Source organism: Myxocyprinus asiaticus, chromosome 19 (assembly GCF_019703515.2).
Source record: "Myxocyprinus asiaticus isolate MX2 ecotype Aquarium Trade chromosome 19, UBuf_Myxa_2, whole genome shotgun sequence".
Classification (NCBI taxonomy): Eukaryota; Metazoa; Chordata; class Actinopteri; order Cypriniformes; family Catostomidae; genus Myxocyprinus; species Myxocyprinus asiaticus.
The window spans coordinates 46,443,111-46,458,411 of record NC_059362.1 but is presented as its reverse complement, the minus strand read 5'-3'; the positions used below and the strand labels follow the sequence as shown (position 1 = coordinate 46,458,411).

The window sequence follows — 15,301 nt, the reverse complement described above, 5'->3', positions numbered from 1 at the left end:
CCCTGAATAACCTGTCTGTGAAAAGAGGGATTTTTCAGGAGAGATGATGTCACAGTGATCTCGACTCACGAAGACAATAAGTGACGGTGAGGCGCTCAAACAGTCTCATTAACATGAGCATATCGACTGTAAAATGACATGCAGAGAAGCAGGTGAACATGTCCAGGTTACAATGACAGTAGACAATTTGCATCTTTATCACCAGTGGGATTACTGTCTATTCTATTCTAGTTCATTTTTATTAACTTTTCCTCTCGTTTCGTGTCTGCTACGCAATTAGCAAGTCCTTCTGGAGCGCCAAATCAAACCCTTATCTGAGCAAATGTAAAAGCTTTTTGATTACATTTCACACATCCATCAAAAAGACAGGCAAAAAGTCTCAGACATATAATTTCTGTCCGTTTACTGCTGCATTACCACTCTTAGCCTGTTGCAGCAAACATTAGCTGTACAGTTAGCATAGAATAGCAAGATATAGGAAGCAATATTACTGCATATACTGTATATATTATCAGGGTTTCTGCAGGATTTATTAAGCTAAATTTAAGACTTTATGACCTTTTTAAGACCAACTAAAGGATTTAATTAGTACATTTAAGGGAACACAGTGTCATCGCATCACTCTCTATATGTAAATGCCTAGGGAGCACAAGAACAGTCATATATACCGTATACAGTAGTAACACTTCAAAGTTTAAAAACGCAACTTAACATACTGTATCTCCATTACTTTCTAATTAATTTTACAAAAAATAACAGGAAAAGGCTTGAATACCTCTGCCTCTAACCACCAGAATGTGGAAATAACTTTTTTATTTTTTTTGCAATCTTAATCCCTAATGTCCTAGATTAGCCAATAATATATACATTTACAGAAATGTACACACTGTGCCACTCAGTTGACATGAGTCACGAACGGCAAAAAGACATGTCCAAGGTTGGAGTCAGCACACAAGTGTGGATTATCTTTTGAACTATAGGTGGCGCTGTCTCCAAAATGCTCAGGTATGTTCAGGACATGATGTCAATGATGCATACCAAATTTCTTATAAATCTGACAATGCATTCAAAAGATATTTAACTTTAAGATAAAAATCAATGTGCCATAGCGGCTGTATGGCTGATATGGGAAATATTATATATGGCTGATATTGGTAATATTGAAATCCTCATAGCACGAGGAATCTATAGACACCGAACTCATGATTTTAGGACATACAGTTCAAAAGTTCCAGGCAAAAATAGCAATTTTTCAAATTTCTTGACCCATAGGTGGCGCTGTATCTAAACTTAGCATGTACCCTCAGATCATGGTCCTGATGAAGCATACCAAGTTTCGTTTCAATACGACAAACCATTGGCAAGATATAGCCCCACTTCCTGTTTTATGTCGACCTTGTTAAATTTGTGTTAACGTAACTTTTCAACAATATCTAAAATCTAAATTTGGTATTATTCATTCTGTGCGGATCAGTCTGGAGATTATTTTGAGCCACTGTTTAGGCAAATTGGGCAAAGTTTGCAGGAATAGTAGCGAATAAACGATAAACGCCATAATCCAAGATGGCGGCCACTGTAATGGGCGGAGTTTAAATTTAAGCGGTCCATTAGTATCATCAGGAGGAGAGTAATTACATGCAAAAAGTATGTATAGGACAAATGGTTCAAAAGATGCATGCAAAAGAAAAGTGAATTTCTGAACTGGTGGTGGCGCTAAAGAGTTTGTCCTACAGACCACAAATTTGGTATGGAGCTATTCATGCTCAAAAATTACTCTTCACTTTAAAACGACCAATCCCTCATGCAACATTTAATACCATGACCTTATGAATTTAAGACTTGTTGCTCCTTTTTAAGGTCTTAATTTGCTAAAGGGCAATTTAAGACTTTTTAATACTTTTTTTTTTAGACTTGCAGAAACCTTTTGGTTAAGATTACTACTGAAAACCGAAGTGTACTTTGGCCTTAACATTCTGCCTAACATCTCCTTTTGTGCTCCACAGAAGACAGAAAGTCATACAGGTTTGGAGCAACATGAGGGTGAGTAAATGTTGACAGAATTTAAATTTTTGGATGAACTATCCCTTTAATGCTACCACCCGAATTAAGATCCTTGTTTTTGTGCTCTGACTGTATAAATAAATGATATCATGTACTACTTATTGTTAGTAGCTTGCAGCGAGTTTGAAATGACTTGTGTCATAGTGCCAATTTGAAAACAAACATCTGTACACAGATAAACAGCCCCCAGATTGTCCGATCCAATGTCTTTGTCTGTTTACACAAAACATGCACTTTAGCTAGCAGTCAAATCGTTCACGTGGGGATGATATAATGACAGCACTTGATTGTAATACTGCGCCTTTTCCAATAAGTTGAACGGCAATTACAGCAGTTTTCTCAGTTTGATTAGATTTCACTCATATCCTAAAACCATAACATTGTTTTTTATGAGCACATGCAACAATTAACAATTAACTGTGACTGCTCAGATCAAAGTCTATTTTAAACACAATTCTAGAAGCGCATGCGTCATCAAATCCTTTACATAATTGGTATATTTGTCTTGTTTTCCAGTAAAAATATCATTAAAATAGAATGCATTTAATAGAGAAGCAAAATGATGTATGATAATAAGACTTTTTCAGAGAACATATCATGAATAAAGGTTTACAATAAGGTTCTATTCATTAACATTAATTAATGCATTAGGTATCTTTTACAGCATTTTTAGTCTTGGTTAATGTAAATTTATAAAACATACAATCATTCATTTTTAGTTGTTACTGGTTGTTATTAATATTAAACAAGATTAAGTAATGCTTTAAAAGTATTGTTCATTATTAGTGTATGTTAACTAATGTATTTAACTATATACGTTTAGTTAAAATAATTATTTTCTTGTTTTATGCATAAAACATATTCATGTTTCCATACATTTTTCAAAAATCATATATATATATATATATATATATATATATATATATATATATATATATATATATATATATATATATATATATACTCACTGTAAGTACTATATGCTTAAAGGTATATTCTGAGTTCAATACAAACCCGCCGGTGGGTCCAAAGGGGGCGCCTTTTCACGAAAAACGTGTATGCTTAAAACGTTAAAGTCTCCATATACATAATTCAGGCATATGAGGTGTCATTTGAAAGCTTAGAATCTGAACTTTTCAGAGATAACCATCAGTTCTGCATTTATGTTACTTAAAATAACAAAATAAGGCCTCAAAACATTCGCGTTGAAAATTAGCGCCCCCTAGAGGTAATGGGGTAGAAATATTTATATGAAAATAAAAGTCTTTCACATAGCACTTAAATAGACAAGTCATATATCAAATGAAAGCTCTCATTCTCAGGAATGTGACTGTACAGGTAATTTTGTTGCACTAATACAACAGTTCGAAAGATTTTCAAAAGAATCACAAAGTGAAATATGATTTCTGTAAGACATCAAATACAAACGTCTCTTTTATGCTCCGATAACTGCTGCTGTAAGCCCCAAGTAGCCAAAAACTTTATATCTGCTTTTACCTTAGGGAATTTTATAAAAAAATCAGCCATTTTTACATGTCTGTGAGCTTGCTTGTGTGAATAATCCAATGTTATATCTTAGATGTCCAGAACTAAATATGCCATCCAGAAGGAAAAGCATGCAAAAATAAAATCATCGGAAAATATGTTTAAATATGTTCAAATGTTTTATATCATCGCAAAGGGGAGGATCTCAGCTTTCTAATGGCACAGATTGGGCTTGTAGTCCACTCAGAGGCCGAGATATTCTATGAAACATCGAGGGTGGAGCTTGAACCGAAAATTAGACTGAATGTCTATGGACGAGCACATCTGTGAGGCCTAAAATGTGTTAGAGCGCCACCTACATTTCAGATCTGTATATTGTGATGGAAGGTGATAGAGAGAAAAAAATTTCTAGTGCTTTCTTGGGAAAGGCACAGAGAAGCTCATCTGTCTTTGTTGTTAATCAGATAAACCCCCAAACTAACTCATCATATGACTGGCCATTTGCTGAGGGACTACTCTTTTCATGATCGCCAGGGAAACCCATAGAAACCCATTGTTCTTCAATATAACCAACTCTCCACATTTAAAACTATTATACTAATCATGAGGCATGTTTCCAGCTCACATGAAGCTTCATTCATGAACAGCTGACATGGATCTTGGCCTTTTCTATTTCACTACAATCCAAATACTCAGATTATACTACAAATATGGACAAATGCATCCTATGCAGATGATAACCCTGACAATTATACTTTTCATAATGTGTAATGTATTATCCGTGTTAAAACTAAAAAAAACGAATTAATGGGGGCCTGCGTAGCTCAGCGAGTAAAGACGCTGACTACCACACTTGGAGGAGACTTTTACCACGTGCCCTCTGAAACAAAGGGGTCTGAACAAACCGAATGGGTTAAAAGATCAGCCTGGACAAACCCCTCGGGTTCTTCTCTGCTCTACGGTCATCACACACTTTGACCTCTGTCCCGGGAAGTCCAGAGTTCTCCCTGGCAGGAGCCCTCACCTCCAATAATCTAATTATTTGTCATTTATCCTTATAATGGTTTTTCGAACTAATTCCATTATAAAGGTCCTTACATAATGGCATAGACATTCCGACAGTTTAATTAAACTACTAACACACATACTGTTTCCTACATACTACCAAATTTCCTACAGCTTGCTGTCATTTTGTAGAATAAAATGAGAATATTCAAAGTGAGGTAGAGTGAACAGAACCAGAATTACATGTTTACAAAGTTAGGACAACAACAAAAAAAAAGTTGTTTATCAGAAGATTATTGTTTATTAATAATGGGAGTCTTTATATATTTTATTTGGGGGGATCTCTGAAAAATTAGAATTTTTTTTTGCAGTTAGTCCACAGTAAGTTTAAATGGTGAGCTTTTAAATTGGAGTGTGAAAAATAGCGGGCAGCAGCCCAAAAATGCACCAGAGTTTAAGGGGTTAAACTTGTGTATTATTAGAGCTGTAAAGTTGTTAAAAGCGTTGTTTTTACGGTCATTTTAGGGTTTTAGAGTTTACAGCGTTACGTCATTATTGCAACGAAGTTGTAAAATTGCCAATAACTATAAAAGTTTATTAAGTGATTTTATCACAGTAAAATCATGTTAACACACATATTGTTTATGTCTTGTGTCTATACTTTTGAAACAGTGAGTATTTTAATGTTTACGGATTGACCCCCATTGACTTCCATTGTAAGTGACTCGCTGTAACACAGATGTGCTTTCTTTTTATACAGTGCATCTAGAAAGTATTCACAGCGCTTTTCCTCAAAATTCTACAAACAATACCCCATAATGACAACGTGAAAGAAGTTTGTTTGAAATCTTTGCAAATTTATTAAAAATAAAAAACTAAAAAAAAATCACATGTACATAAGTATTCACAGCCTTTGCCATGACACTCAGAATTGAGCTCAGGTGCATCCTGTTTCCACTGATCATCCTTGAGATGTTTCTACAACTTGATTGGAGTCCACCTGTGGTAAATTCAGTTGATTGGACATGATTTGGAAAGGCACACACCTGTCTATATAATGTTCCACAGTTAACAGTGCATGTCAGAGCACAAACCAAGCCATGAAGTCCAAGGAATTGTCTGTAGACCTCCGAGACAGGATTGTATCGAGGCACAGATCTGGGGAAGGGTACAGAAAACTTTCTGCAGCATTGAAGGTCCCAATGAGCACAGTGGCCTCCATCATCCATAAATGGAAGAAGTTTGGAACCACCAGGACTCTTCCTAGAGCTGGCCGCCTGGCCAAACTGAGCGATCGGGGAGAAGGGCCTTAGTCAGGGAGGTGACCAATAACCCGATGGTCACTCTGACAGAGCTCCAGCATTTCTCTGTGGAAAGAGGAGATCCTTCCAGTAGAACAACCATCTCTGCAGCACTCCACCAATCAGGCCTGTATGGTAGAGTGGCCAGACGGAAGCCACTCCTCAGTAAAAGGCACATGACAGCCCGCCTGGAGTTTGCCAAAAGGCACCTGAAGGACTCTCAGACCATGAGAAACAAAGATTGAACTCTTTGGCCTGAATGGCAAGCGTCATGTCTGGAGGAAACCAGGCACCGCTCATCACCTGGCTAATACCATCCCTACAGTGAAGCATGGTGGTGGCAGCATCACGCTGTGGGGATGTTTTTCAGCGGCAGGAACTGGGAGACTAGTCAGGATCGAGGGAAAGATGAATGCAGCAATGTACAGAGACATCCTTGATGAAAACCTGCTCCAGAGCGCTCGGGACCTCAGACTGGGGTGAAGGTTCATCTTCCAACAGGACAACGACCCTAAGCACACAGATAACAAAGGAGTGGCTCCGGGACAATTCTGTGAATGTCCTTGAGTGGCCCAGCCAGAGCCCAGACTTGAACCCGATTGAACATCTCTGGAGAGATCTGAAAATGGCTGTGCACCGACGCTCCCCATCCAACCTGATGGAGCTTGAGAGGTCCTGCAAAGAAGAATGGGAGAAACTGCCCAAAACTAGGTGTGCCAAGCTTGTAGCATCATACTCAAAAAGACTTGAGGCTGTAATTGGTGCCAAAGGTGCTTCAACAAAGTATTGAGCAAAGGCTGTGAATACTTATGTACATGTGATTTTTTTCATTTTTTATTTTTAATACATTTGCAAAGATTTGCAAAGAAGAACAAACTTCTTTCACGTTGTCATTATGGGGTATTATTTGTAGAATTGAGGAAAATAATGAATTTAATCCATTTTGGAATAAGGCTGTAACATAACAAAATGTGGAAAAAGTGAAGCGCTGTGAATACTTTCCGGATGCACTGTATATAATTTTTTTTGGTAATCAACATTATAACACAAATGCTATCGATTGAGCTTAACTTATATTGAACCCGGAATATTCCTTTAATTAGGCAAAATAAATAAATAATCAAATGCACCTTGTTTTAAGGATTAGATATTTTTACTGGAAAACAAGACAAAAATACTGGTTAAGATATTGACTTTATGCAGCTTAAAAAAAGATGTTTTACATGACAAATACGGCTGTGCACAGGGCAGATAGCATGTGAGATCATTAAAACTGGGCGTATGAATGTAATAATTATAATTCACACAAAGCGACCCATCAGCACAAAAGCAGACATGAATAATTTATAAAAGACAGAATGAGCGAATGTGGGTGGACATTACAAAGATACATCTCTCTCTCTCTCTCTCTCTCTCTCTCTCTCTCTCTCTCTAACTTATAAAATGTGAAACATTAATGTAATATTATGTAATACGCACATTTCTGTAGAGGCTCGTGTGGACAAATGATGGATAATTATTACTAGATATTCAAAGCATGTACAAAGAACATAACAGATGGTTCACGATAACAGACGTAATACAAAATTGTTGTAATACTATATTTATCTAATTAAATCAGCATAAAAAAGTCAATGCAACAAATACTACCATGTAACATAAATATTTGAAAATGTAATAAAATATGCATCTTTCTTATTTTTTTATGAGGTATTTCCAATAAATAGAGTTTGAGCAGAAAATGTGCATGTAAATAATGTCACAATGCAACAAATACCGTATGAATGGTCCTACAGACAGGTGTCATTTTCTTTATGCAAAATATTATTTCTTGGCATTGAATTTTAGGTGAAATATGACTAAGAAAACCCCCAACAAGCAACGTGGTATTACCATGATTTTTAGGACAAAAAAATCAAGGTATTGTCATGTAAATGCCATGGTGTGTGAATAAGGATTTCTTTAAGTACCAAGGTGTGGTTGTTTACCTGAGAAGGCGTTGCTATAGTAACGTGAAAGCGTTTGCATGATGTCTTTGGAGTGTTGTGTCCAGGGCGCGATCTTACGGTACGTCTTCACTCTGTGCACCAGTTGAGATCCTCCGTACTGTAAAGACAGTGTGTCGCCGTGGTCTTCATACAACTCTTCAAATAATCTACACACACAAACACACACAAATACGGTCAGTAGTAAAAAGTCAACTGTATTCTCACTTTCAACGCAGTATCACAAAGGCTACATTCACACCGCAGCTGAATGTGGCCCAAATATGCGACTATATTTTGTTCGGTTGTTTACAGGACATTTTAAATGAACAGCTGACACTCCTAAACTGACCTGAATCTGTATTACAAACCCTGGCATGTACATCATTAAACATGTACAGTTACTGTAATTATATTAGAATTTGAATTACAATTAGCATTTTTTATGTATTTTTTTAACACATTTTATTTAATAATTAGGGCTGTCAACTGATTAAATATTTTAACTGAATTAATTACATGGTTTGCCGATTAATTAATCGCAATTAATCGCAATTAATCGCATATATAAATATTTGCTGAGAAAGCCCCTCAAATTGTAAAATAATTCAATATATAATGATTAAGCAATTATAAATAGCTACTGTATATTTAAATAATTATAAATAAAAATATTTATATATTATAAAAAATAATAATACAGATAATTACAGATGCATTACATTATTAACTAACATTAATAAAGATGATTAAATGCTGTAAACAATATATTGTTAATTGTAAATTCATGATAACTAATGCATTAACTAATATTAACGAATGGAACCTTATTGTAAAGTGTTAACAAGACGACGATATAAAAAGTGGCTTTAGAATGCAATATATTGTTTATTTGCATATAACTGAACATAAGCCAATCATTGGCCTACAGTTCACCGCAATCCATTCTGCAGTTGAATTTGTCGAGATTTATAATGAGGGCTTGTTTAAGGACGAGTCAATGTACACCTGCGTCAGATGCTTCTGGAGCGTCTTTGTTGCGTCACATCATAAACGTACCATTTTTAGGTCGCTGTGTCAAGTTTAACATAGTTTGAAACTTAGAAAAACACGTCTTGAGATTCCAGCATTCGGATTTGCCCTCCATCCAGCTGTATTTGATCGCAAGAATGCGTCCGTCATGCCCTGCGTTCATATATACTGTGGCAGGGAGGAAGGCGGGGCCGTGTCGTGATGCTGCACACCCGGCTCCTAATCAGGCTAAGCAAGCCCTCGAGAGGGATAAAGGCGACCGGAGGCGGCAGTTCCAGAGAGAGTTACAGGCAGCTGCCCGGCATGTGTTTGTGTTTGTCTTTTAGTTTAAGTTTATTATTAAATTATTATTTATATTGTCAAGCCGGTTCTCGCCTCCTCCTTTCCCTTGTACCTCGTTACACTGATGCCGCAATCCGGGAAGGAGGAGGGATGTGCCATAGTAGAGTCCTCGCCACTACCATCCACCCCAAAGGAGCAGCCGCGGCCATCCGCCGGGGGACAGAGGAGCTGGAGGAACGGCCGCCAACCGCGAGGGGAGGAGTGGTCAGGGCCGCTGCCAGGGGCGGAGGAGACCCCTACCAGCTGCTAGAACGCGGCGGGGTCAAGAGGACCGCTGACCGCGAGCGGGAAGTGGCTCCTGGCCGACCGCCTGGAGCGGGAGAACCGTTGCCAGGGGCGGGAGAGACCCCTTCCGTCCACTGAAAACGCGCCAGGGCATTCCGTCCGCCAGGGGCTGGAGGACTGCCTCCAATCCGTCCGGCGGAGGCGCGGCTGTCGTCCACTAGAGGGTGGAGGAGTGGCCGAGGACCAAGCTACGGCGTATCGGAGAACCGGCGAGTGCATTTTTTTTCTCTCTCTCTCCTCTATCTCCCCCGCTGTTGCTCCGTGTTGGCCTTTCCCTCTCGTTTTTTTGTTTTGTTGTTTTTTTCCTCCCCTTGTCATCCTCCCAGGTCCGAAGAGGCGGGGATGACCTGCCGGCAGGCAGGGCCGGGAAGGCACCCCTGGAAAGGAGGGGGGGGGTGTACGTCATACCGGGGGCTCCCTGGCCTGAAGGAAAGGAGGGAGGAGTGTGGCAGGGAGGAGGGCGGGGCCGGGTCGTGATGCTGCACACCTGGCCCCTCATCAGGCTAATCAAGCCCTCGAGAGGGATAAAGGCAGCCGGAGGCGGCAGTTCTAGAGAGAGAGTGTTACGGGCAGCTGCCCGGCATGTGTTTGTCTTTTTGTTTAAGTTTATTATTATTATTATTTATATTGCCAAGCCGGTGCTCGCCGCCTCCTTTCCCTTGTACCTCGTTACATATATCATTTCATAGCCATATGACTGATACCATGTAAGCTACGTATTATTATCCGGACCTTTGACCGGACCTCTTGGAACTTAAATTGAGTATCCCTGTTCTAAACAATTACAGGCCTACATATGGGGTAAATCTTGCACGCAAATTACAAATGTTGCATTAGATTGATGTAAAAATCACATTACCGACCTGGCTGTTCACACTGAAGGCACATTTGGGAAAAAATCAGATACGTATACGATTTATTTCCACATATGAAAGTGGCCCAGATCGGATTTGAAAATGTCAGATTCAGTACCACATCTATGTCACATTTGGACACATTAAAACAACACTTTATGAATCAAGATCCAGTCCTGACAAGTAAACTGCCGTTAATAGATTGGTGTCTATGTGTGTTGTGCAGTGATATACACAGTTTCACATCATAGCTGTGTATTTTAGCATAACTTAGACACTGTATTGACCAACCAGCATCCAGAACAGGAACTATCTGGGTCATAATGTTTTTTTGTTGTGATGCGGTTACCTGACGCAGTCTGTGTCGAACTGAAGTTTTGGTTTGTCTATCATTCCGAGTGCGTAGAGCTGATAGGCCAGTGCACATTTGCCCACCATGAACTGAGCGGTGTTCGTTCGGTCCAGACAGTCCACGCAGTTTGTCCTCAAAACGCCAGTCTGTTAAAAAAAAAACACAATTAGTCATGCTTAATTTTACATTTTGTGCATATAGTTCCCCTACATCACAAGTGTGCATTTGAGTATTTTATTTAATATATTTGCACAGATATATTGTGCTTAACATACTTGCAACCTGCCCTTAGGTGTGACCTTCCCTCCAAGATCTCCCCACCTGTAAACAGAGTTTCATGAGAATCTTTTAAGACAACGTTTTGTTTTGCTTTTGAACGAGGGGTCTGTATTAGATCTCATATTTTCTTCAGACTTTGATATCAGTGAACGTACTGTCACGAGGAAGAGGAATATTGTAGCTGTGTTATTTTCTAAATGAAACGTGAACGCACTTCAACACGTGAACCTTTACAAAAAGTGCTGAAAACAACAAAAGTGCTGCCATTTACAGTGAGTCAGACATGAGGTCAGTATCCTCTCTGAGCTCACATGAGGAGAACAAAAATAGTTTTCTGTGCAAAACTTTACCTGGATTTTGTACCTGTGGAGATCATTTGGATTCACATTGTTTATATGAGAATAGAAACTGCTGCTGGTCTGTTGTCGTAGATTGTACAAGCTTTATTTAATAATTTGCATTTTTCTAGTGTCATGACCTTGTGGAAGAAAATTATTGCCAGAAGTTTGTACATCTTCACCAATAGAGTGCAACTTTTTTTCCTATTAAATTTTTTCATAGTGATTTAAAAAAAATCCTTTAAAGAGTTTTGAGCCATGAATCAAACCAACCAGCTCCGAGATGAATCACAACATTACAAACTTTGATTTGAAGCAAAAAACGTATTTGAAAATCGGACAAAGACAAAGATACAAGACTGTGTACGTAACGTCTTTAATGAGGGAATGAACTACAATCCCATGAAGCATTGAGAATGACTTAATACAATTAAAAACAATGGAAAAATATAAATGTGCAGAGCTCTTTTGACACGATTCTTGATTTATAAGCTTGAATTCCACCGCAATTGCAAATGCAAAAGGTGTCTGCAGATTCTCAATGCAATAGGAGGGTTAACTTCAGGGTTTTTTTTCTCCCCAATTTGGAATGCCCAATTCCCAATGCACTCTAAGTCGTCGTGGTGGCGTAGTGATTCACCTCAATCCGGGTGGTGGAGGACGAATCTCAGTTGCCTCAGCATCTGAGACCGTCAATCCGCTCATCTTATCACGTGGCTTGTTGAGCGTGTTACCGCGAAGGCGTAGCGCGTGTGGAGGCTTCACGCTATTCTCCACGGCATCCATGCACAATTCACCACGCGCCACACTGAGAGTGAGAACCACATTATAGCGACCACGAAGAGGTTACCCCATGTGACTCTACGCTCCCTAGCAACCGGGCCAATTTGGTTGCTTAGGAGACCTGGCTGGTGTCACTCAGCATGTCCTGGATTCGAACTCACGACTCCAGGGGTGGTAATCAGCGTCTTAACTCGCTGAAATACCCAAGCCCCCGGGTTAACTTATGTTGACATATACAACTTTTCATTTTCAAAATTGTATTAGTATATGCTGAAATTAACATGTACCAAGATTGACAAGTGCTGTGAAAGTATTGTTCGTTGTTGGTTCATGTGAGTAACTAATGTTAACGAATACCACCTTACTGTAAAGTCTGAACGCAATAATATAAGCAGAGTGTGTCAGCAAAGATTTTTCGAAAGAAAAAATAATTGTAAAACCCTAATTTTGTAAACATATAATTCTGGTTCTGTTCACATAACCTCACTTTGAAAAGTCTGATTTTATTCCACTAGATGGCAGAAAGTACTAGAAAAAAGATTTTTTTCTCTATCACATTCCATCACAATATACAGATCTGAAATGTAGGTGGCGCTCTAACACATTTTAGCCCTCAAAGATGTGCTCATCCATAGACATTCAGTCTAATTTTCAGTTCAAGCACCACTCTCGTTATTTTATTGAATATCTCGGCCTCTGAGTGGACTAGAAGCTCAATCTAGATGTCAGACAAGTAAAAAATGGCTTGTTTTTTAGAGAACTCCTTAAGGTAAAAGCAGATATGAAGTTTTTGGCTACTTGGGGCTTACAGCAGCAGTTATTGGTGCATAAAAGAGATGTTTGTATTTGATGACTTACAGAAATCATATTTCACTTTGTGATTCTTTTGAAAATATTTTGAACAGTGGTATTAGTGCACATAAATTAACTATACAGTCATATTCCTGAGAATAAGAGCTTTCATTTGATATATGACTTGTCTATTTAGGTGCTATGTGAAGAACTTTTCTTTTTATATAAATATTTCTACCACATGACCTCTTGGGGGCGCTAATTTGCGAGATGAATGATCTGAGGCCTTATTTTATTATTTTAAGTAACATAAATGCAGAACTGATGGTTATCTATGAAAAGTTCAGATTCTAAGCTTTCAAATGATATACCTGAATTATGTATATGAGGACTTTAATGTTTTATACGTAATCGTGATATAGCACCCCCTTTGGAACCGCCGACGGGTCCATAGAGTTTAAGGGATAGTTCACCTAAATTTATTCATCTTTATGCCGTCTCAAAATCCTATGACTTTCTTACTTCTGTGGAACACAAAGATTTTTTGATGGAGATATGAGGTCTCTGTCCATACAATGCAAGTCAACGGGGTCCAAACTTAAAAAGCACCAAAAAGGACATAAAGGCATAAAAGTAATTCATGTGGATTAATCCATGTCTTCTGAAGTGATACGATCAGTTTTGGGTGAGAAAATATAAATCTTGACACCTACGGTCTCCATGTGCTCTGCGCATGCTTCAACTGAGGAACTGTAGCCAAAGAAACTGCAGATGCCAAGATTTATAGTGAATAAGGTGTTACATTTTGGTCTGTTTCTCACCCAAAATGGATCATATTGCTTCAGAAGACATGGGTTAAACCACATGAATTACTTTTATGCTGCCTTTTTTTCCTTTTTGTTGCTTGAAAGTTTTGGACCCCATTGACTTGCATTGTATGGACAAAGACACCTCATATCTCCATCAAAATGTCTACATTTGTTTTCCACGGATGAAAGAAAGTCTTTTGAGACGGCATAAGTATGAGTAAATGATGAGAGAATAATCATTTTTGGAACGCTGTGGCCTTGTGGAAACAGATTCTGCCTTAATGTGAAAGAAAGTTCTTAATCTCACATTAAACACGTCTCATTCAACACGTACACTTGAGTGTATGTGTGTGGGTTTACCTTTCATCAGGTCGTAACGTATGGCAGTAAAAATCGGGTCGATTAACGAAGAAACCCGTCCGCTTCACCACATTCTCAGCAATCAAACTGAGTCGATCCAACACGTTACACAGTTTACTGCATACATAGACAGACAGATGAGAGAGAGACACAATGAATAACAGGAACAGATGGAACAAAGAGACAAAGAAATTTTCAGCTCATGAAGGACAAAATTTCCTGTTACATAACCAAGATGAATTAGACATCTGCACCAAAACTGTGTCCAGTAGATATTACATTTTTCACGGAAGCCCTGAACCACAAGGTGAAGAAAAATTAACTAGTTGAAAAAACAAATTTTAGCCCTATAAAAAAATTATTTGCAAATATTTTTTTTCTCAGGCAATTTTTTTTTTTTGTCTCTCTCTGATTTTTACTCTCTGATAATTACTTATTATTGGTTCAATTAATCACACACTAGTAGGCTGTCTTTCACATGCGTGTGATTCTGTCACCTTTTAAAGGCCCGGGTATACTTCGTTGTGGCGAGTTACGGATCGCCTCGCACCCGGTCGACCGCGAACGAATAGGATCGCTTTCGACGCATGCGCATCTCAACCGCTTTGTGACACTCACGATGCACAGACGATGCGCACAGACGAGCCGCTGAGCTGATGATGCAATTTGCGTCACACATACTGTGCGCGGAGGGATCCGCAACGCGCACACCAGAAGCTTACTGATAGTTGCCCCTGGTGGCCGAGTTTGGTACCACATGCTAATTTTTAGCTAGCAAGAAAAAACATTTCAGAAAAGAAAAAAAAATTCAGAGATAAAAAAAATTTTTTTTCAGATAAAATGTTTTTCTAAAGGAAAAAAAAATCAATGTTCTGCCTGAAAAAAATAAATAAAAATGTGCAGATAATTATATATATATATTTTAGGACATAGGCTTGGGAAGGCACTAAGACACATACAAATTTCACCTAGTGACCTTGCGGTTCAGGGCTTCCGTAATTTATGCACGTGTGTGTGCAGGGTCCAAGATTTACACTTGCAAACCACTAAATCGAAGTAAAAATTGGCTTTGTTAAGTTAATACAACAGTTACTGGCCAGTTGGCTGGTTAACTACAGAAAGATTACTAACTGTGGCATGACGTGTCTTCAACCAAGTTTTACCTATGACAGGCCTTCATGTTTTCGCAATTGCGTACAGAAAGTCAGTTTTAAACATATGAGAATCAATAGCACTTG

At 38.5% G+C, this 15,301-nt stretch overlaps 1 protein-coding gene across 1 annotated transcript in view; it reads right to left on the bottom strand.

Moving 5' to 3' along the window:
- The window catches only part of LOC127409610 (polyphosphoinositide phosphatase-like), a 101,257-nt gene that overhangs the window by 42,906 nt on the left and 43,050 nt on the right, over positions 1-15,301 (bottom strand). The window contains exons 13-16 of the mRNA XM_051644291.1: positions 14,064-14,180; positions 10,978-11,023; positions 10,700-10,848; positions 7,841-8,007 (exon numbers count right to left, since the gene is read on the bottom strand). Coding sequence (XP_051500251.1) covers positions 7,841-8,007; positions 10,700-10,848; positions 10,978-11,023; positions 14,064-14,180 — 479 coding nt within the window. The remainder of the gene's footprint in view (positions 1-7,840; positions 8,008-10,699; positions 10,849-10,977; positions 11,024-14,063; positions 14,181-15,301) is intronic.